The 21,944-nt window shown below is 41.7% G+C and overlaps 1 protein-coding gene across 3 annotated transcripts in view; it reads left to right on the top strand.

Annotated features, from left to right (window-relative positions):
- The window catches only part of prex2 (phosphatidylinositol-3,4,5-trisphosphate-dependent Rac exchange factor 2), a 152,016-nt gene that overhangs the window by 5,375 nt on the left and 124,697 nt on the right, over positions 1 to 21,944 (top strand). For all 3 annotated transcript variants that reach the window (XM_015955247.3, XM_054751157.2, XM_054751158.2), the window contains exon 2: positions 21,784 to 21,855. In XM_015955247.3, coding sequence (XP_015810733.3) covers positions 21,784 to 21,855 — 72 coding nt within the window. The remainder of the gene's footprint in view (positions 1 to 21,783; positions 21,856 to 21,944) is intronic.

Consider the following 21,944-nt stretch of genomic DNA (forward strand, 5'->3'; position numbering starts at 1 on the left):
ACCCACCTCGTGTGGACTGACCAATGAGGAGAGGGTCTTAACTTGAGGCCCTCTCTTCATTGGTTAGTCTGCATGAGACTGACTCTCAACTGACGTTCAGTCGTAGGCAGCGAAGCGTCTCTGTGCAGCGCAAAAGCCCGGGTGGACAGTTTGTTTAATGTAGGGTGACCATATTTCCATTTCCAAACAAGAGGACAGGGGATCTGTGCCTATGACGTCACACTATGGCAACGCCACACAAACCATGTTGGGACCCATTTTTTGTAAGAACTAAATTAATATCAGATTCTGCCAATTAAAGGGCTCTAAAACAATTCATATGTAAATATTTTGCATATTTAATGCAAAATCTAATTTTTCTGCTTTAGTGCTGCAACAAGGTTTTATTAATAATAAATTATTATACCTTTTGTTTTACTACAGCATCGGTAAGCTTCCTGTGCACAGATTATTAAGGATGCTTGTTTCAGCTGTGAGATTAGACGATAGGATCAATGAAAAAATAAGTTGTCACACACTCCATGGAAACTTTCAGAGAATCCACAAATAGTGGCTTTCAAATGGTTTTGTTACTTTTTGCAAGTTTATAAAAGAAGCAGATGAGACAGCATGTCTGATAATTTAGTTTTTCATCTGATAATATTAGAACATGTCAGTAATGTCTGAGGGGCTTTTATAAACACCATATAACTAACACTACTGGAGAGGGCATGAATTACACAGAGGCTTCTGGGGAGCCCAGTTATGGGGGGGGGGGGGGCATTTTGCCTTGGCCCCCAAAATGTCTTGAAACGGCCCTGGGTGTGTGACTGAGTTTTGAAGGTGATCTGAATTGTATCAGATGTGTAAATATGACATGTGTATAACTTATTGTTTTTTATAGGTAAAAACGTGTAGTGGTGATAAATCTACCTACATTTGACTTTTCAACACTTTGTTTTGTTTTCTTGTTTTTATTGAACTATTTTCCTGTCCTGTCTGTCTCTCATCTTCCTGCATCTCCTCTAAACTCTCCAGAAAATCTGTTGCCTGGATTCTTACCTTTTCACCTCATCAGTTACTTTTGAGCAGATCAAAGGGATCTCCTGACCGAAAAGCGCAGAGCGCGTTTTCGATGCTGCTTGAGGTGACATCACCACAGCACAGGTGATGAGCTCCGCAGTAGCGAGCTTCAGGCACAAATAAGACAGAAAATAGAGAACATGTGCGGACATGAACGATCGTGTGCTAATTATAGTTTTTTGGTTGCGCCACTTTGAGAATGGACCGTGCGCTGGAAGCAGCTGCCTGGATCGCTGTGCAACAATGCGGAACCGGTTCGCAGCAGCGCAAGTCTGCCGGCTCTCCCTCGCGCTGATCTGCCGCTACCGGCTCTCCCTCGCGCTGATCTGCGGCTCTCCCTCGCGCTGATCTGCCGGCTCTCCCTCGCGCTGATCTGCGGCTCTCCCTCACGCTGATCTGCGGCTCTCCCTCGCGCTGATCTGCCGGCTCTCCCTTGCGCTGATCTGCCGGCTCTCCCTCGCGCTGATCTGCAGCTCTCCCTCGCGCTGATCTGCGGCTCTCCCTCGCCCTGATCTGACTTGCTCTGGTCTGCGCGCAACGGCGGGCGGGAAGGGGGGGGGGCGCTTTTGGAAGAGTTGTGCAACACAACGAATCGATGACGCAATTCGTTGCCAACGCTTTTAGTAATCGATTTTCATCGAATTTATCGATTCGTTGTTGCAGCCCTACTTCACACACAGGTCAGATTTGCGTTTTCGGTGCCGAGGCGACTCTTTTTCTCAGACCTTCTCCCCAGTGGTCAGACTGGGACCGAGGCGACACTACGGACGGATTGGCCGGCTGAAATTACGCCTACCGCCTTCGATCTGCCAGAAGAATCAGCCAGCGGGAGGGTTCCCACATGCGTGGTTCATTTTCATGCTGGATGCTGTTGAGTAAACTCCTGTCTGTAGCACGGAGCTGCCGTTCGGGAGCTGCCGATGGGAACGGGAGAAGAGAATAGCTCTGTGTACGTGTGCGTGCGCCTGTTCTCCGCATTGGCGCTCTTGCTCCGGCGAGCAGACGGCTGCTCAGGGGAGAAATCAGTGTGTGTGTGGCACAAGATTATGAGGACACACACAGCAAATTAATAAAAGAATGTGGTTCAGACTCTCCAAAAGCAACACAGCTCATGCCTGCCTTTCTTAACCTTATAATGGAGGATACCACAGACTTTCCCGCGCGTATTAAACGCCGCCCACAGGCTCAGGGATTACCGCATTCCTGAGAAGTCCTTCGGATTTCTAAGTGAACACTACACCACCCGTTCAAGACCGAACTCACGCCACCCAGCCCGACCAAACCCTGACCGTGCCAACGCTAATGTGTAAGCGCCAATAGTCCCTCCAGCGTGTCCTGGGTCTTCCCTTGGGTGTCCTCTCGTTTGGACGTACCCAGAAAACCTCACCAGGAGGCATCTTAACTGGATGCCCAAGCCACCTCAACTGGCTCCTCTCAACATGGAGGAGCAGCAGGTCTACTCTGAGCCCCTCCCGGATGACCAAGCTTCTCACCGTATCTCTAAAGCCTGGGACACATGGAAGACAGATGCGCCGCGCCCGCATCATTTAAAAAAAGAAGCCACTGAGAAGTTACTGAGAGTGGCTACACGGGGAGCACACGGTGCCAAAGATGACATTACAAAAACAAGACAAGACAAGACGGCTTTATTTATATAACACATTTCCTACACAGAGGCAGCTCTATGTGCTTTACAGCAGTAAAAACAGGGACTTCCTCCAATGATGCCAATACCACATCTTTCCATGGGGATGTTATTGCAGTGGTCATGCTGATTTGTGTTCTTGAACAAAGGACTGAGAAAAAAAAAAGGTAATTTCATTGCCTATTTTGTGGCTGATTGCAGTTTTGAAAAGCTATTTCCTATTCCTTTCTCCGCCGTAGCTTCATTACGATGCCTCTTTAGCTATAGAGCTGCATAGTGGAATCTCGAACTCTCATTAAGGCCAAGGTTAATGAAAAGCTGTCTTAATTCAGTCATCTTCCAGGTGTAGAGAAACACACATTTGTTTGCACAGGTGAGAGGAGAGCAAGGTGAAATGTTATTTTTCTTTAAATGTTTTATTTTATTTTATTGGATTAGCTCTCTGTGAAAGCAGACAGATTTATGTAAGGCTGTCCTCCTTGTGAGACCCCTGAACTGATGAAGTGGCACACTTGCATTTTAATTTCACACCTCCACACTAGTGGTCTGCATTTTTATAATGTCTTTCAAGGGCCACTTCTGCGCTACGGTAGGGCTGCTCAATTAATCGAATTTTAATCATGATTACGATCTGAGTTTTGAACGATTATAAAAAACAAAACAAGCCGATTATTTGCTCCTCCCACTTGCGCTGCCCTGAGTTGCAAATGAAGCGCTCCTCCAACTTGGCGACTTTGACGCTATTTCTAACAGCTTTTCAGATCCCCTTCTTGACTTTTTAAATCTTAAAAGTACCTAGTGAACACCTCATAAACATCTCTGGTAACCCTTAGCTACTTTCTGGATAACTGTCGTCGACGTTTCCTGCAGGTTAGCTAAACACTCCGCCTGAGCTCCGGACCGTTCTTCAGGACATTAGGAAAGGGAATGTTGTAGTGGTGTGTCAGTCGCTAAAGAAACAGCTCTCGGAGCCGGCTCCTTGTTGGATTAACCAGAGTGAGTGACACACACACCGCACCTGTGGGCTCCTGAGCAGCTAAAAACGGCTAAATGTGTGCGTGCGGCGTGCTAAACACACGTACAGCTTGCCCCGATTGCTGTGAGACCGGGTTGGGGGGTGCAGCTGTGGTTGGGACAATTATTACATTAACTGATGGACTTGTAAATAAATAGTTTATAAATAAGGTAGAAATAAGTTCCTCACGCTGATAACTAATAACTAATCTCTCTGAGGACACGGTGTTATTGTACTCTCCTACAGCACCTTGACACGACTTCAATAAATGTTATGCAACATTTTGTGAACATCAATTTATTTGCGTTTATTTGTTATAAATGCCACTGTATAATTCTCGCTGTCAGTATTTGGGTCTGTACTGGTTAGACTTAAATGAGATAAACCAAGGTCTACAGCCCTTGGGTCATAGACTATGAGCTATAAGTATATTGGTCTTTTTATACTGGGAATCAGGAGTTATTTTAGTGATCATCTTGTTTCTTATTTCTTTTTGTCCTGATTGTACCCTGAGCAATTTTATGACTGAATAAAAACAAATAAGATCAACATAAATAGAAAAATCGTCCTAAATAATCGTGATCTCAATTTCAGTCACCATAATCGTGATTATTATTTTTGCCATAATCGAGCAGCCCTACGCTACGGTCTTTTTTTTATGGATTTTCTTACTTGTTCATCGGACATGAGCGAATGATTCACTGCTGAGTTCACATAAGCAATACCATCAAATGCATTCTGCTGTAGATGTTTGCATAAACAGCATCAGGATTGTTTTTTAAAGGTAAATCTCCTAGAAACCTGAAGATGGATGAGGGTGAGAATAAGCTGTAACGTAGCCTCTCTTGCAAACCTTTCTGCATCAGCTCTGAGTCCCACGCCAGTCATAGATATTGGATAATCCCTCATCTACCCATTGAGCATTGCTGCATTGGGAGATAATATTTTACCACTGGTCAATATTGAGTAAAATCGTATGGTTTAGTTGCAGAAAGGTTTTGTCAGAAATCCGACCATTAACAACGGTATGAACTCGTCACCTTTTCTTTGTCCTGTCCAGTAGATCCTCACAGTGGAAGAAGTGCTTTAGTTTTCATCTCACAAGCCATTTTTTTAAGCAGGATTTCCTTCCTTCCTTCCTGAACCTCCCCGTCTTTACATTGTGCTGCATGCTTCCTGCCCGAAAACCCACTTGCACCCTCCCAACACCCACTCCACTCTGTCCACTTTGCTATGGAATGCTGTGTCATGCTACAGATGCCATCTAGTCCACTAATAAAGCTTCTTGGCATTTTGTGACAAGGCCCTTTGCTGAGCCTGAGTGCGGTTTTAGCTCAGCCTTTGATTTGCTCCGATTCAGGTGCCTTGTCACATGCACGTGACAAGTAGAATGGTGGCAGGGCTGTAGTGAACTCTTGCCAGGATGTTCATAAGGTATGAAGGGGTCATCAGCAAAAGGGGCGGAGTGTTTTCCTCATTTGCATTTACGCTGTTTCATAGATTTGTGTGTCGGCATAGCAACAATTGTACACAGTTCAGCCATTTTCTTTTGACTTTGCAAGGTCGGGTTGTGGATAACAGTTCCAGGAGGGAAGCCAAGACATTCTAGCCTAGAAATCTAAAGTAGCGAAACGATTTAGCTCTGTAGGTTGGTCTAGCCACGCTCCATTGTAGCCCCAGTAGGTCTACCATTGGCTCAAACAGTTTTGGGTCTTGCCAATTCCAGTGCACTACGTTTGTTGGCTAGGCTTCATATAATAGCTGCAACGGAGAAAACTACAAAAATGGTGCCAGCTCAGGAACAGCTTTGCTTGAAATGGCTTTAGCATCAACTTTGGATGATTTAAACTTGGGCTTTTCTTTGAGACATGTAGATAGAGGTGCTTAAGTCATTTATTTTGAAAAATGATGTATTTGTTGCTTCTTCTGTATGGCAGACTGCCCAGTTGACTGATCGCCATAGTGATGAATACAACATGTTGTTGCTCTGATTGCTCCTAGTGCTGTCCAATTGCATGCAACGACAGTTTGAAAGACAGCCCAGGGTTTCCCCCCAGCGCTTTATAAGCCTGGCGGCCCACCAGGCTTTGCTTGCCCACACGCCAGGCTAAGCGTCATGCCCCGCCCCCTCCCCGACAAAAAACGTGTTCGCTGACACGAATGGCGCAGCAAAACTAGAGCCCTCCATCAGCTGATACTGGTGATAAACAGCAGCGGAACATGTGCAACCCCCCCACCCCCCACCCCCCGCTTTTACAGAGAAGCAACCCCCCCCCCCCCCCCCCCCCCAGCTTTCTCACGGAGGAGCACTGCGGGACAGAACGCAACCCCCTCTCCTCGACGGCCGAAGCCGCCAGGCTTAACTCTTTTTCTGGGGGAAACCCTGCAACCGTAGAATCTGCCCAACAACCGAGCTCTGTTTATGGGTCGTGGCCAGACTATATATTTAAATGTATAGGATGGTGTAGCGTAGACAATCGATGATTTTTATTTGTTATGGCCAGGAATATGTAATATTTTATGTAAATATAAAATACTAACCTGCTAGGCCTTTATTGTAATTATTCAGAAGATTCCAGGATTTCATTCAGAAGATCTAAGTTCTTTGCTTTTTCAGTGATCAACCACACTTCCTGTTACTTCAAGAAAGAGTCAGGTTTATAAAAGTAAATTTATTTTACAAACAATTAAAACATGACCAATTACCTAAGCATTTACTGTGAGTGGATGTAACTAAACCTCATGAAGGAACCTATTTGTGAGTGCGATGCCAGTCAGAGCTTCCTTATCAAAGTAAGCTGAGTTCTGGTGAAAATAATTTGGTTTGCTCTAAGCTATAACGTTCTTATCATCAGAAGAACATCAGACACAACCTGTCATGTCCACTTCACCCGTTTTGGAAAGACCCTCTTGGTGGATCCGAAAGTCGCAGGGGTCGGCTGACCTCTGGCACTGTAGGGCTGTAGAATACCGTGGTACCGACTCTTCAGTCCAGAGATGTCTCGGGTCTCAACAGCTGGATGGAACCACGCATCTGGCGGACTCTTAAGGAGTCTAACAATATCAGCTTTGTTTCTGCAGGAACTGTTTGCTCATCAGCTTTGCAGGTGCAAAAAAGGTTTTGACGACGTGTCAAAATCTTTGATGGTTAAAGAGGTTTTGCTACAGATGGCCGGTCTGAGCGATTCTCTAGAACTATCGAATCACTCAGGATGATCCAGTTTTAAGCCAATCAGAGGCTGACAAGTTTGAGAGATGTTACCAAGACAACTCAGAAAAACGCCTTCTTGATACAGGATGTTCTGACTGGTTTAATACTATGTGTGTCAGGGTTTAACTTGGCCATACTTGTTATTGTGTGAGTGCAGATGTGAGGACCTCATCGTCAAAACAGTTTGAACACATGGCAGGTTCTAGTAGACAAACATAACATAACAAACATTCAGTGAGCACAGATTAATGAAGCACTTCATTATACTATAATTGTTATAAGTAGTAATAAACAAATGTTTATTTAATGATTATCTAGATTATAAGTCATGGAAGAAGTTCATATTGATTTAGGAAATCATTCTTGATTTTAGCAATTGATTTGAACTAGAGTTGTTCCTTCTGTGGAGGCAGCCAGATGGAACCTAGGGAAAGAAAGTTATTGTTTGTCTTTCAGAGCCGCAGAGTCTGTGAGCCCCAGCCGGTATGAAGGCAGGTTCATTTACAGGGAACACATGCAGTGTTTCTGACCAGATGTTGAATAGATGTTGAAAGGTCAGACTGACCATTGCTGGACGTTACAATGGCTTGGCAGGCTACAGAAATACAGAAACTTTTCAGTCCAGAGAGGATATACAATCCCTCCAGCAAGATTCAGGTCTGCCCCAGGGTCTCATGGAAACCCTCTGGAGGGAAGTCATCGGGTAGAATTCTAGTTAGTTGCTCAAACCACCTCAGCTTAATTATTTTGATGAGGAGGAGCAGCCCTGGTTGACCGTAATTTTCCATTGCTGACCCTTTTGGTAGAAGCTAATTTAAGCTGCTTGTATCTGGTACCTTGTTCTTTAGTTCATTGTCCTAATCTAATGAACAAAGATAAGTGTCGGTTGTAGACAACCAGTAAATTGAGAGCTTATAATTTTAGCTCCGCCCCTTCTTTATTGGTCTAACGGATTGGACCAATGCCCTGTTTACTGAAGTTGAAGAAACAATCAATTTCAGCTCTCGTCTCACGAGCAAGACTCCAGGACACGCTACCTTCTCCAGTTGTAAAAAAATACTCAGATGATATATTTGATGAACAATATTTTATTTACAAAAAAGTATGTTTCCAAACTGCGGCTTAATTGAGGTTTAAAAGAAAATACTTTACAACATGAATGTCGCTTGTCTCTTTAAAATATCCAGACAAGTGTACGCGCTCCATCCATCATTGCAGCTCTTGCCTTCCGCCTCTATTATGTTTCTGTCCAGCCTTTGTGTCAGGGTTCAGCTACTACAGACATCCAGTACTTTCCAACCAGACATGATGGGATGTTCCACTTCACCCTAAGTGATCAAATTAAGCAGATGAATGGGATTTACTGTAGAAACCCAGATAAGTGTCTCTCTGTCTGAGCATGGTCTGTCTGCAGTTCTCCTTTTTTCCTGAGCTTAAAACAAATCGTCCATATCAGACATTGGGATATATTTCTGAAGCCTTTTAGACGAGACAAAACCTTTCACAACAGCATGAATATCATAGATTCGAAACAATAATAATGGTGAAACACCAGTTAGATTTAGTGAAGTCTCTCACATTGCTTCCGGCTCTGTTTGCTCTCAGACTTAATGACCAGGACTCAGGCAGGAGGCGTTTGTTTTTGCGGGTGGCCGAACTCTCAACAGTTACAAAGACCGAGAGTGGAGGAGAGAAACTGGCAGTGTGGCTGTTCAATTCTCTACTGACAGCTTCTGGTTCCGGCTTTTCTGGGTTCGTTTTTTACTTGCCAGGCCCGCTGAAATGGATGGCAGGGGGCCCTTCTGCAGACTGTCTGAAAGCCTTAAATCTGATGAACAATTGGAGTGTGCAACATTGGTGGCTGGGACTGTGCCATGGATTAAGAGACTGGACAATTCTGCTCAGTCATCTTTCAGATCAGTACATGGTGCTGGTGTGTAGCCCTGTTGGGAATTGCCAACGAATCGGTGGGTGATGGTTTGCTTGGTTGCACACTGAGATTGGATGCTTGGTCTCTAAAGACCAACTCTCATGTATTAGAGGAGCCAAGCTCCTCATGTCACATTCAGTTCGAAAAGGTTCTTTGAAAAAGCATTACCTTCTTAAGGTGCATGATGGATGAAATGGATCGCATCCAGGAAGCATCAGTTGGACATTTTTTTCAGATAAACTGCTTTATTCCAGTTGTTTGTAAATGTATTGCATAAAAGGTCAGAGAACTTCTACAGTTAGCAGATATCCAAAAGACTTTCTATTTTGGTAAAATTTATTTTTTGTATGTTTCTCACATAAAACATGTAACTTTAAGGGGTTTCATCTATTAATTGGGACATTTTGTTCTTCATGTCTGAAAAGCATCTCCATTACATCATTCCATATAAGCACTTCAATCCCCCCCCCCAGTGCAGGTAGGTGGCAAGAGCTGTCCACATTAACAGCATATCAAAATACAGAGAAAGAACATTCTTAGCATGGCTAAAAATGAACACTCAAACCTTTACACTTAGAATTTCCTCTCAGTTTGAATCCATTTTAGCACCATGCTTCAATGGCAACAGGATCAAAATACAGATAGACAAAACAGCTCAATGGTGACATAAAGTAAGAACAGATAGTTTTTTTTTTCTTGAAGCTAGAGCTTTAACGTTGACCTCAGTGGTTGCTGGGTAAGAAACTTGACCTGTTTAATATTTGACACCACTCTGAAGGCCTCTGCTGACCAAAAACAGCACTTGGTAGTTTTGCGGAGCACATAGTTGCCCTTACCTTCTTTGCAGCTGTTAGCTTTAATGCTAGCAGTTAGCATTTTCAGTTCACTGATCGTGAGTAAAAAGGACAAGAAGAAAAAGAAGAAGTTTGCTTTTTTTATTGGCATGATGGCAGAGTCTGGAAGTAAAAGTAAGAGAGTAATGCTTTTTGAGACGAAGCAAAGAGCTAAAACCAGAGTGAACATCAGCACGGCCCACACTAGTTGAAAGACGCTACAAAATCACAGATTGATGGTGACCTGGCTTTGTTGCTACTGAACTTGTAAGTAATAATATTTTTTGTCCAACAGTGTGGAGCCTTTTACTTTGTGGTTTATTTTAGTATTAGTTAGCTTGTTGTTAGTGATAGCTACAGCTGGTTAGCCTGGCCTGCCAGACTCGTCCTCTGTTTAATTCTACACAGAGAACAAGTCTGGTTACTCACAGGCAGAGAGGCACATGAGGGGCGGGACTAGCCAGCTCAAAAATAACCAATTAGAAAAAAGGCAGAAATGCAACGCTGTAGTCAAAAATGGTGTCTGGCGACAGCGCAAACATCTTATTTTTAGAAGAAAAGCTTTTAGCTCCACTTCTTGTTGTGGTTTTAAAGACATTCAAGTCAGTTAGAACAGAGGAAAGAGCTGCAGTGAACTCCACCGCTGTCTTAGTTGTTCATGAGAAACCGAGCGTCGCTGTGTGTGATGTTCGCAACGCTGTAGTTTTTAAACTGTAGTCAAAAATGGCGTTTGGCGACAGTGCAAACATCTTTCTTTAGAAGAAAGACTTTTAGCGCTTCTACTTGTTGTTGTTTTAAAGGTGTGTCCAAGTCTGTTAGAACAGAGGAAAAAGCAGCAGCGAACTCCGCTTCAGTCGCCATGTTTATGAGAAACTCGGCATTGGTGTGTGTGACGTACGCTGCTCAGTGCTGATTGGCTCGGTTAGAATTCTCAGGAGGTGGGGTTATTTGAATAAGAGAGTTCCCAGACCCTTTGCTTCCTATAAGGAAGCATGGGGATGGCTGGTCAGGCTAACAGAGGCTACTGCAGGGTTTTTTACGACGGTTGTAATTCCACTTTCAACCAGTAGGGCGGAGGAGCAGTAAACTACTCACTGTTACTTTTATAAATATATTTTTTTGCAGATCAAAATTGTAATTTTCAGTGGGTTGTTTTAAAAGTCTGATCCTTTTAAATTTATATTTCAAGCACAATCAGACTTTTTGGTATGTTTGGAAAATGTAATGATCCTCTTTTAAGAATGTGCTTTAGTTTTTCTAAAATATCAAGAAATTGGACCACATTGCTCATTTGAAAGCTAAGACCAATAATGACCTTTTAACCCTCTGGAGGCAGGCGTTGCAGATTTGCTACGTTAAAACCTACCTACCTGGTTACTCCACATATGTATTTCATGAGCATTTTTTAACTCAGAAGTACCCCTGAAGGACTTAGTTGTTCGTCCTTTTATCAAAACTTATTTTGAGCCTGAGAGGGTTAATAGCTCAAGAAAGATGGACATTTTCTACCGTTTGTTTTTATAAGGTATTTTTTCTGTGTCTTTCTGCACTGGAGAGAAAAATTTGTGAAGCAAAAATGTAACAGGAGGCCCAGGATGACTCTTGATGTGTCGTCAGTTGAAGCCAGCAGGGAGGTAATCAATACAAAGAGACTTTTTCCTCTGTTTTCGGATGTCTCCCTGTGAGCTGGTCAGTGCTCTTGGACAGCTGGATGCTTCCTTGGCAGCATTTAAATCTGTGTGTGTAGTACGGAGGACATCTACGCAGGAGACTTTAACCTTAACCCTGTAGTGTAACTCTGGCTCAAACACAGCTCATCTCTACATTTCTTTCTCTCTGTCTGTTTATTCTCTCTTCCCTCCGTCTCGTTTCAGCGACTCGAGTGCTTTGAAGGTGCTGAAGTGCTTGCTCACCTATTACTTGCTGTCTTTTATCAGTGTTTTGCGTCTCGGTAGAAAGATGGTAAACACACACACACACACACACACACACACACACACACACACACACACACACACACACACACACACACACACACACACACACACACGCGCACACGCACGCAAAGACACACTCCGTCTCAAAACGCTGTGTTATTGAGCAAATCTTCACTGGCTGGTGACTCACTTCAGTGGGCTTCTGCTGTTGGTGTGCCACCGGTTCTGAAAAGATCTTAACTCTGTTGAATTACTGTAATGACAGATTTGTTTTTGTATTTTACACTTGCTGTTCACTTTTCAACTAGCATGGTCTTAAAATGGATATTTTTCATGCAGTGCATCGAAACAACTTTGCTCCAACTCACTTGTCCGTGAGATCTGATTTAAGCACTAGAGACACGCCTATTTCTGCAGAGCTGGAACACTTTTTGCTCTGTCTGCTGCATGTTCTGAATGTCCTTCTGCGACACTAGCACATGCTACAGCTTCGCTAATAAACACAACTGAAAACAGTTTGTTTTCGCTATGCTGGAATGTGCATCGTTGTCCTGTCATTGTGATGTCATGGCTGTTTTACTTGTTAGGGGAAGAGAGCAGCTGCTGCTTTTGTGTTGATTTGTGTGTTTCATTGAGAAAGAAGTAAACATACGGGGGGGCAGACTTCCGTTGATTGTATCACGCCAGAAGGACATCGTTACATAATCCTCACAAAGTGTCCTAATTGAACCTCCGATCGTTTGGTTTTGACCCTTTTAGGCTTCCTAAATTCAAATAGATGTTTTTCTTCCAAAAAGGAGCGTGACTGTGCTACAGCAGGGATTTCCACATCTATGTATTTGTGTCCCACAGCATGTGGGCCAGTGCTGATTAATGGTACATCAGGATGCATGCAGTTATTGAACGAACCTATTCATCATACCCATCTGTTGAGTGGAATAATGAAAACTTTAATGAGCTTTTAATGTGCAGACTTGTTTAGTGACAATCCAGGTGATTATATCTGGGCTTCTGGGAGCAAAGTGACTGAGAGTTTTTTTGTCCTTGTTGTTTAGTGCTGAAACACCACGAGATCCCTGAGAGGGAGACCGTGTAATGTAGTTGGATAAGCACACACAAACACATATATGTTCTTGTATTGGTCTGTGTGAATAACTGAGACTGATGTCCTTTTTTAGGTGGGGATTTCCTCAGAACTCTGGAAAAATCATGGTTGCTATGAAATCTTATATTCTCTTCTTAGCTTGTCACAGTCTTTCAAATGATTTTCACGTTCTAAAATAGAACACGTAAATTAAAACTTGATTTAAATGTTAACAAAGTTAACTGTTACATTTTATCAGTTAATAAGTTGCTTAAAGAGCAAGTCACCCCTTACAAGAAGCGTACTTCACTCCCACTTCATGTTTGAACAATGCAACAAATGCTGTTGCCTAGCAGACCGAGAGGGTGGAGCCACTAACAAATACACACACTCACGACATTGTGACATCATAATGTACCAGTTTACATCATAGCATACCTCTTAGCCAATAGCGGTGGCAGATTTAAATTCAAATGCAGTGAAGAGTTTTTACCTGACAACGGCACAACACTGACAGTTTCAGGCAGAAAATTTAAATTTTAACTAAAATGCACTAAAGTGCAAAACTATTGACTACACGTGTCTGCAGCACGATTAGACACACATTTATATAGTTTATCAGGAAAAAATTGTTGATTTGGGGGTGACTTGCTCTTTAAAAGCACATAGTTTATGGATCTGTGCGCTGGTAAGACTTTCCAATAAGGGTCCATTTAATAATGTTAATTAGTGCATTATTAAGCATTAATAAGCTAATAAATAAAGTATTAACAACAGCTTCTCTATATTATGTAATGCATGACTAAGCAGATAACCCCCGGCCCTTTGTCCTAACCTTAAAGACACTTAATAGCAACAACAATGGTAATGCTAATAACGGGACCTTTTGTTTGTTAATGCTTAATAATGCACTAAGTAACATTAATAAAGGGACCCTTATTGTAAAGTGTTACCTGTGTAGTTTTTGCTATTAGAAGTAAAACATTAATCACTTCACTTGCATTAGGGCCGTTTCCACTTCCAGAACTTTTTGGTAATTTCACCTTTGGGGAAAACTTTAGTGTAATTTTGCTTAGCAGAATTTTTGTGTTTCCATTTCACCAGGATGACACAAAGGGCAGCTTACTGGCCCCTTCAGGAACCAATTAACTACCTTGGGGTGTGTACTTGGAAATGGCCCAGTGGAGTTGCTTGGCAAGACTTGTGGTTACCTTGTGCTCATTGATTGTAACCCAGTAAATTATATTGGTAGACTAACAACCAGCATTTGTGACATTGTAAGAGTTACTGGCGAATCAGAATATAAGGAATAGAAAATGAGCAGCATTGATGCTGCTTTAAAATCTCTGTAACAGCAACAGACATCCCTCCACAGCACTCTAACCCCGGCTTTCCACGGGAGCCGTCAGCAGCACGTTACTGCAGCAGCACGTCATAGCTGCTTATAGGAACCACTGTGGTCAACAGAACCTTTTCCACTGGAGCCGTCAGCAGCCGTCAGCAGCGCGAGTCGGCCGCGTCTCAGGAGCAGCATGTCGCGGCCTTTACGCGCCGGTTCTATTTTCTACGCGCGACGCCTCTGAAACGGGTCAAGTTCGACAATTTTGGGGAAGGAAAGACAGGAAATCGGACACGGAAATGGAGAGAAGCTACCGAGATTTTCAGAATAAAGAACGTACTGCTTTCCGGTTGCTTTACTTTTAAAAAAGGTTACTAACTGTGCGGCCCCGTGAGAAGTTATCACCTAGCTAGCGGTCTCCTTTGTTTTTCAGGTCCGTATTGGTGATTATAAAACGGACAGAACATAAAACACAAACCATGTTGTAGTTTTCTCCTGCTTGTTGTTGTGTTTACTGACGAAGTAACTCGTGTGACTTCGTGCTCTGTCGGTGACAGCTGCTCCCCTGCTGCTTCGCGTCTCGTGGGAAGGGCCAAGCAGCAGTTTACGCGAGCAAGACGTGCTGCTGCAGTAACGTGCTGCTGACGGCTCCCGTGGAAACCCGGGGTAAATCACACCAATTTGTGGTCTCCTACAGAGCATAGTAAAAAACGATGTTTCTTTGGGTCATTGAACACGACTTTATACGTTGCAAAGCTGCTCTCTGAACGTATTCCTTGAATAGCTTAAAATGCAGCATACTTTGACAGAACAAAATGTTTTTAATGTTTTTAATGTCTGTCTATGGCTGTGGGCGCCTTTTGACACTGATATTGCTGAAATTGGTGGTGTGTATTTTCCCTGGCGATGGGGGGCCTATACATCTAAATTGCTCCAAGCAAGCAGTATTTTTGTGTTTGAGTAAGACCTTACCAATGGATGGCAATTAGGGTAAAAAAAATCTCTGGGAACGCAATTTTTGAACGAGTACTTTGTCATTTTGCTGGACATTGAACGATCTGACCAACACCTCAGACTCCCTTTCATCCCCGGCAACGAGTGATGAGGTAAATGTGTAAAACAATATTTATTAATGATGAAAGTTTTGTAACCGCTTTTTACAAATCTGTAAATGCATTATGTCCTCACAGGCTCCCATAGAAGGAAACATATTGTCTAATATGGCATCCCCCAGAGACTTATACCCGCTGCCATGTATTTTTGACTGAACCACCAATATTTTTCAACTACTAGGTACCATTTAATTAATTTGAAACATTTGGATGAATATTTCCAGAGATTAATGGTAAAAACTACATATTGTTACTTTAAAATGCCAATTTTGAATGGAATCACGACATCCAGTAGAACTAAGCTAGCTTATTTTCCCTGCCACCCTCCCAAAAATATCCCATAACTTGTCTAGTGGAATCACAGCTATTGCATCTGACATCAACTTTCCCTTAAGTCTGAGTTAAATGCAAATCTGTCTTCTAACCACGGATTTAAAGTTTTAGTTTTGAAATGCAAATTGATTTTCTTGCTTTCTAGTAGTTTTTGTACAAGAGGAATACTTTAACCCATGAAACAGATTTTCTGCTGTGTGCAATCAGAAGATAAATCCTGGTGTTAGCTGGCTTTGCTAACACCTAACAACAACAATGGGATTTGAATGACACATTCAGGCTTCTGTTACAAAGCTGCACAGTTCTGCACAGCTGTCTGGTACTAAAATCTCTAAAAGCTCCTCGTTCACCGTAGAGGAAGCGTTGTCAGATCACGTCACTAAACAAAGTTGACTTGGCCTTCGCTTTGAATGAAACGTGTCCACGTTTAAGTCATGCACATTAGCATGAAGAACCTGAAAAATTCACAATCAGTGTTTTCTCTAATCTCTGAAACAATAAAACTGTTAGTTATCTCTGTACAATCAGATTTAGCGGTTTCCCTTTTCCTGCCATTTAGATCAGATAAGTATTGCAGTGTGGCTCTTTTTCCAGCTGTGACCTCCTTTAGGTTATTGAAACTGTGACGTACAATTCCCCTAAAAAAACACACCAGTGACAAAAATCTCTGTTTTGATTAAAAAAATGAGGCTAGACTTAGACTTTAAACATTTATTTTTACCTGTGTACCAATTTGACGTGGTTCTGCTGAATTCTGCCCAACATTTGCACATATTAGACTTGCTAATCACATGCTAATGCTTGCGAGTGGCGGAGTTGCGAGGCGAGGCAACTACAGAATGGTAATCAGCGTGGAGTTGCCCTACAACAAAGAGTCTGATTATCTGTGCCATTTTTACCCCTCAGCCACAAATCTAGATTCATTCTGTTGACTCTGCAGCTCCTTTTGAAGTGCTCCTTAGCGTCAATACAATGTGATTAAGATGACTTCCATCATTTATTTCATGCCGGCTTGTTTTCTTACAAATGTTACCAGAAGATTGGTTTACCAATTAGCAGGAAATTTAGATTTTTAGCTCTGAATTAGCACCAGCATACCCACCATCTGTTCACAATTAATCAAGTGAAACTTTCTCAGTAAGCTAGCAGCACTCCCTTAGAATGCGGAAAGAAATATTTCTTGGCTTGTTTGCTCAAAAAGTAACCTGTTAACAGGCTTTTTGGATGGATTGTGTTGGTTTACTCAGGTCAGGCTACCCGCTGGGAGGCAACAGATGGCCTTACGGCCCTCAGGAGGAAGTAATGACAAGCCTGCAGATTGTATTTGCAGTCAGATTCATTGTTCCTTGGTTAGGGTTAGGGTTGTGAATTGACAGATTTGTGCCAGTCGTGCTCTTTCACGTTGGACTGGCTTAGTGTGATCTGTAATGGGTGTTTGATTTGGTGAAATTAGTTTTGACAGCCTTTGTGCACGATTGGAAAGCCTAAATATTGAAGACGGTTTCTGTTTGATTGATTGAAAACTATAATTTTCCAAGTGTCCAAGTGGTGCTCGCTGCAGAACCACAAAGGTGGCGCTGCACCAGAGTCAGCCCCGCCCATTCCATCAGAGTCAGTCCAATTCCTTCCAGTTGTCAGACTTAATAGCATTCTGGAACCAATGAGGGTGTTATAGCTAGTATCATCTAAAATGCAAGATTGAGGACTTGAGTTGAGAGGTTAATTGAACCGTTTTTGTAAAGGTTCCACGTAATTAAAAATCTAACTTTTAGAACTTTTTATCATGTTATATTGTCGTTTCCTCATAAGAAATACGCCAAAGCCATTTTTGGCCTCATTTACGCATTTTCCTCCCATCTCAGCTTCAATTTGGTCCTCTCCTCCGAAGCGGGTCGGGTCTTGGTTCTCAAATCTGGATATTCTGTGAATTTTCTGATAAATTATTTCTGATATGACTTCTACTGAGACACCGCCGAAAAACCATACATCCCATCTACAAAAACACACTGGATGGTACAATTACATGTGACGCCACTACCTTGTTATCAGATGTAGTGGTGAAATGGTTGTGCAGTCAACTTGGCATGTAGATTTGCACAGGTTCGCCTCCCGGTAGCGGCGCAAACTTTTTTCTTCTTTTCTAGCTACACTTGCCAGTACTATGTTTTTAACCATTTATTGGTATACCGTTTAAAATATAATGACTAATGTGTTTTGTAATTTTATTTATTCGTTTATTTAGCCAGTGTGAGTCCATTTGTGAGCAGAGTTTCAACTAAAATGCTGTTTAGGAACGACCAAATTCAAAGAACTTTTAGAGAATTAAATATTTTGCAGAAAATAAAAATTACAACTAAAATATAAACAAATTAAATGTTTCAGTTGGCTAAATAGATAGCTGCCGACCCCACCGAGAGTCGAACCAACATTAGCTGAGGGGAAAGCAAAACTTAAATTAGACGATCTGGCCACTACACTACCAGAGCCCACTAAACAATAGTCCTTAAATGCTGTTGTAGGCCGGTTCTGTTGGAGCGGCTATGGACAGATATTCGCTAAAAGAAACCTTTTCATTTCGGGATATATTCAGGCATTGCCATGTAGCAAGTTATATTTATCTTGCTTAATTGGAGCATAGAACATCGCATTAACATTTGTAAACTAGTAACAGCCATAATTCATGTGGGTCAGGTTAGTTTGTGATAAAATAAAAAAATAACAAGTCAGTGGGCTAGACTGTTTGCGTGAGTGGGCGGGGCTGACTCTGGTGCAGCTCCACCTTATGGTGCAGCTCCGCCTTTGTGGTTCTGCAGCGAGCACCCTCTCTAATGTTCTGACTTTTTCTGGTTATTTTAGCCTCAGTTTTGAACATTTGTGTCCAAACTATTTGTATCCTAAGCCAAATGTGCCAACTTCTATGTACTCAAGGATCCCAAAGTGTGTTATTTATTAACACAATTTTATTGGAGTACCTTTTTATTTGCTCATTAGATGATAAAATAATAAATTATAAATCACCTGCACTGCTTTTCTGTACCAGAGCACTCCAAACACTTTACAGTCGTTCACCCATTCACACACTCATCCTCACGCTGGTGGTGACTAGCTTCATTGCAACCACAGCTGTCCTGGGACACACTGACAATCACCCGAAACATAAAATATTTTAATTAAAAAGTATTTTTCTTAAAGGATCTGTAAATCTTTGTACATCTTGAACAAAAAAAGGTAAGAAATCCCTGAAACGTATGAGGTGATTGTTTTCTGGTTTCTTGGCCTTGAAAATAAATGTCAGTCCATTACCATAAACAACTCTTAAGTCACTCTTTCATCATTGACTTATGTTGTATTAAGTCCATTTCATTCAATGGTACTCACAAGTTTGATTTTAACCAAGGAGGGCTTGTGCATTTACCATTAAATTAAATTTGAAGCAAAAACCATTGTACTTTAGATTGTGTTTAATTAATATTTTCCATTGGAACAAATATTCTAACTAATTACGATATTTTGTTAGACCTCGCATTACTAAAAAATTGAACATAATAAATGTTCAAAAGATAAAAATCAGACAATTTTTCTGTCGTAATCAAGGGCTGCATGTGGCCCACAGGCTCCTCCAAGCGGTGCTAAGACACGAAGCCTCGGCTCCTTTGAATGTTCCAAGATGGGTCGGAGCAGGTTGGGGCGCTATTCTGTTGTAAAAGCAGGCCATACAGCTGACTCAGGCTGCACCATTAATGAGCCCCTTCAGTTGTAGGTCCGTGGGACAATGGAGCGGTTCAACTAGGGCGGAGCTAGGACCGTCCTTTGATTGTGGAACAGAATTACATCATTGCTAGTGACAAGTAAAATACAGACCAGAGTGCTATTGTTTGTATTGTTGTTTGAGAACATACTTGAGAAGATTTATTTTTAACCATACCTGCCAAGTGAGAGTTCAGCTGGCAATCGACACACCCCAGAAATCGTCAATCCATTCTGGACTCCTCTATAGGGAGCCTAAGTCACGTCCACCTACTTCCGGACCACGGGTCCCCGGAAGAACAAAAAAACGAATGTAAGTCGACGGGGCTAAAACTTCTATGTTCTATTTCCCCTTGTTTTGTGCCATGGATTTCACATATGATGTCCGTGAATTTTAAAGACACATTAAGAACACACTTATTTTCGAATGGGGGGAAAGATATTTTAGGTTTTGTGTGAAAATAAGTCAGGGACTACAAATGTGCTTCATGAAAGTGACGTCATCGAACCAGACACGGAAAAAAATGAGGAAAAAGGACTGTAAGTTCAGCGAACTTCCCACAGGAGGAAAGAACCACCATTATTCTGGTCATGTGGTAAGTAGCAGCTACTTTGGGGAGAGGAGATCATGTGGTGATGCCTCATGTGCGACGTGCTGATGTGTAGTTTGTAGTCATGCTAATTACGAACATTTACAAGCTAATAAATCTCAAAGTATGCGACTGGCGTGGTCGAAACGCCCATCATTACTTTTCATTTAAATTGCAGTACAACATATGTGCAGGGCGCAGATTAGAAAATAGTGTTTTTAGCCCCGTTGACTTGCATTCATTTTTTTGTTATTCCGGGAACCCATGATGCGGAAGTAGACTTAGGCTCCCTATGGAATGGAAGCTGTCTTCTTCAGACAACTCTAATGTAAAATAAGTTACAGCAGTTTCTGAATACTATTTCTTAACCCTTTATATCACCATTAGTTTTGTATTAAATAGGCATTTACATACGATTAAGTGGTCATTTGTTAGCACAGATAGCTGTCTGGCTCTTCCAGCAGTATTTAACTGCATTATGTTAAATTAACATTAACAGCATAAAGGTTTATAAAACAGTTCCTTAATTCCTAGCATGTCCTTTACCTATCCTTTACCTCACCAGTCTTATAAGAAATAACCTCCATTTAGCCAAAGGTTGCTCATTCAGAGAGCTCTCCACAGCAGGTACAATGTGTATTGGAGGTGTGTATTGGCAACAATTTGGCGATACGATATATATCACAATATAGGAAAGACGATATATTAAAGCAGAAAATACTGGCATTTTATAAGACTGAATTTAATTAGGAAAACTCACGCCAGAGCCATCCAGTGTTAACACGAGATCTTGTTCTGTCACAGTGAAGGTGGTAACAACCGCTGCCACCTAGCAGTTGGAGTTTGAATTGCATGGCCCAAAAGAAATAAAGTGAATTTTTGCATGGAAATACTCAGTGAAAATGATACGCTTTTTAAAAATATCGATTCAGCATCATAACACAAAAAAAAAGCCATATTTCGGTACATGGATATTTTCTTACAACCCTCAGATTTCTTCACTTTTACACAGAAACCCACATGTAAAAGACAAACTATCCAGCATAATTTTACTACAGTTACTTATACCATTATAAGAACAAATGAAGGTATATTTTTACATTTTTCTAATATTTCTTCTGATGCCTAACTTACTCTAATGTAAAAATGTCAAAAAAATAAATTGTTCTTGTTAAATTGAATGAAGATAAAGGATAAAATATTTTCTGATGTATCCCCTGTTTAAGACTCACTTTACCTTTAAATTAATGACAGCTTCCCTGAAGTAAAGTGCAGGCATTCATCAGATGTAAAATTATGATGCAGCCAGTTTGTTTCCCCAGAGTTTTCTATTTATCATAGGCATCCGTCTGGAGAATTGCACCCCAGCCTTTACACAAAAACACTTACGCATGGTGTGGATTACCTGTTGATGGATGTCTTATATATATATATATATATATATATATATATATATATATATATATATATATATATATATATATATAAACACTCCTGCAGGCAGGATACTTAAAATGAATATTTTTAAGTCACATCTTAATAATAAATTTAAACTTCCTTCATTTGCAGCTTTCAGAAAAATCGCTGAAACTTTAATGAGGTTGTTAAAGGGTTTGTGCAGTGAAGCACTGGGGAGTCCTAAAGAGTATTTTCTCTATTCACACCAGCTTTGGCCTCTCCTGCAGCTTAATGCTACCTTTCAAATACAATGCACTATAGTTATAGTTTCTGGTACAGTGCAAAGATTGGGTTTTGAGGATATCAGGTGTTCATTGTGCGAGCTGTCAATTTCCTGTGGTGACAAAAGTGTTGCAGCAGCACACAAAGCCCCAAATCTGGCTTTCTATTTGGCCTTTTGGGGGCCCAAGAGATCAGGTAGCCAGAGGTAAATGAATACTGGTGCCAATGGTGTTAAGTGCTGCTTTTCTTTTCTGCTCTGCTCCAGGTGTTTCTACATCGTCTCAACCAATATGCAGCGACTAAACTCGATAAAAACATCACGGAGGAAACAGTTAAGGTAAGAGGAGTTTGGTTGTGCACCCAGTGTGGGCCAACGGGGGCTATGGCCCCTTTCGTTGGTGCCCCTTCTCCTCCACTCTTTTCTTA

The sequence above is a fragment of the Nothobranchius furzeri genome, chromosome 7, assembly GCF_043380555.1.
Source record: "Nothobranchius furzeri strain GRZ-AD chromosome 7, NfurGRZ-RIMD1, whole genome shotgun sequence".
Taxonomy (NCBI): Eukaryota; Metazoa; Chordata; class Actinopteri; order Cyprinodontiformes; family Nothobranchiidae; genus Nothobranchius; species Nothobranchius furzeri.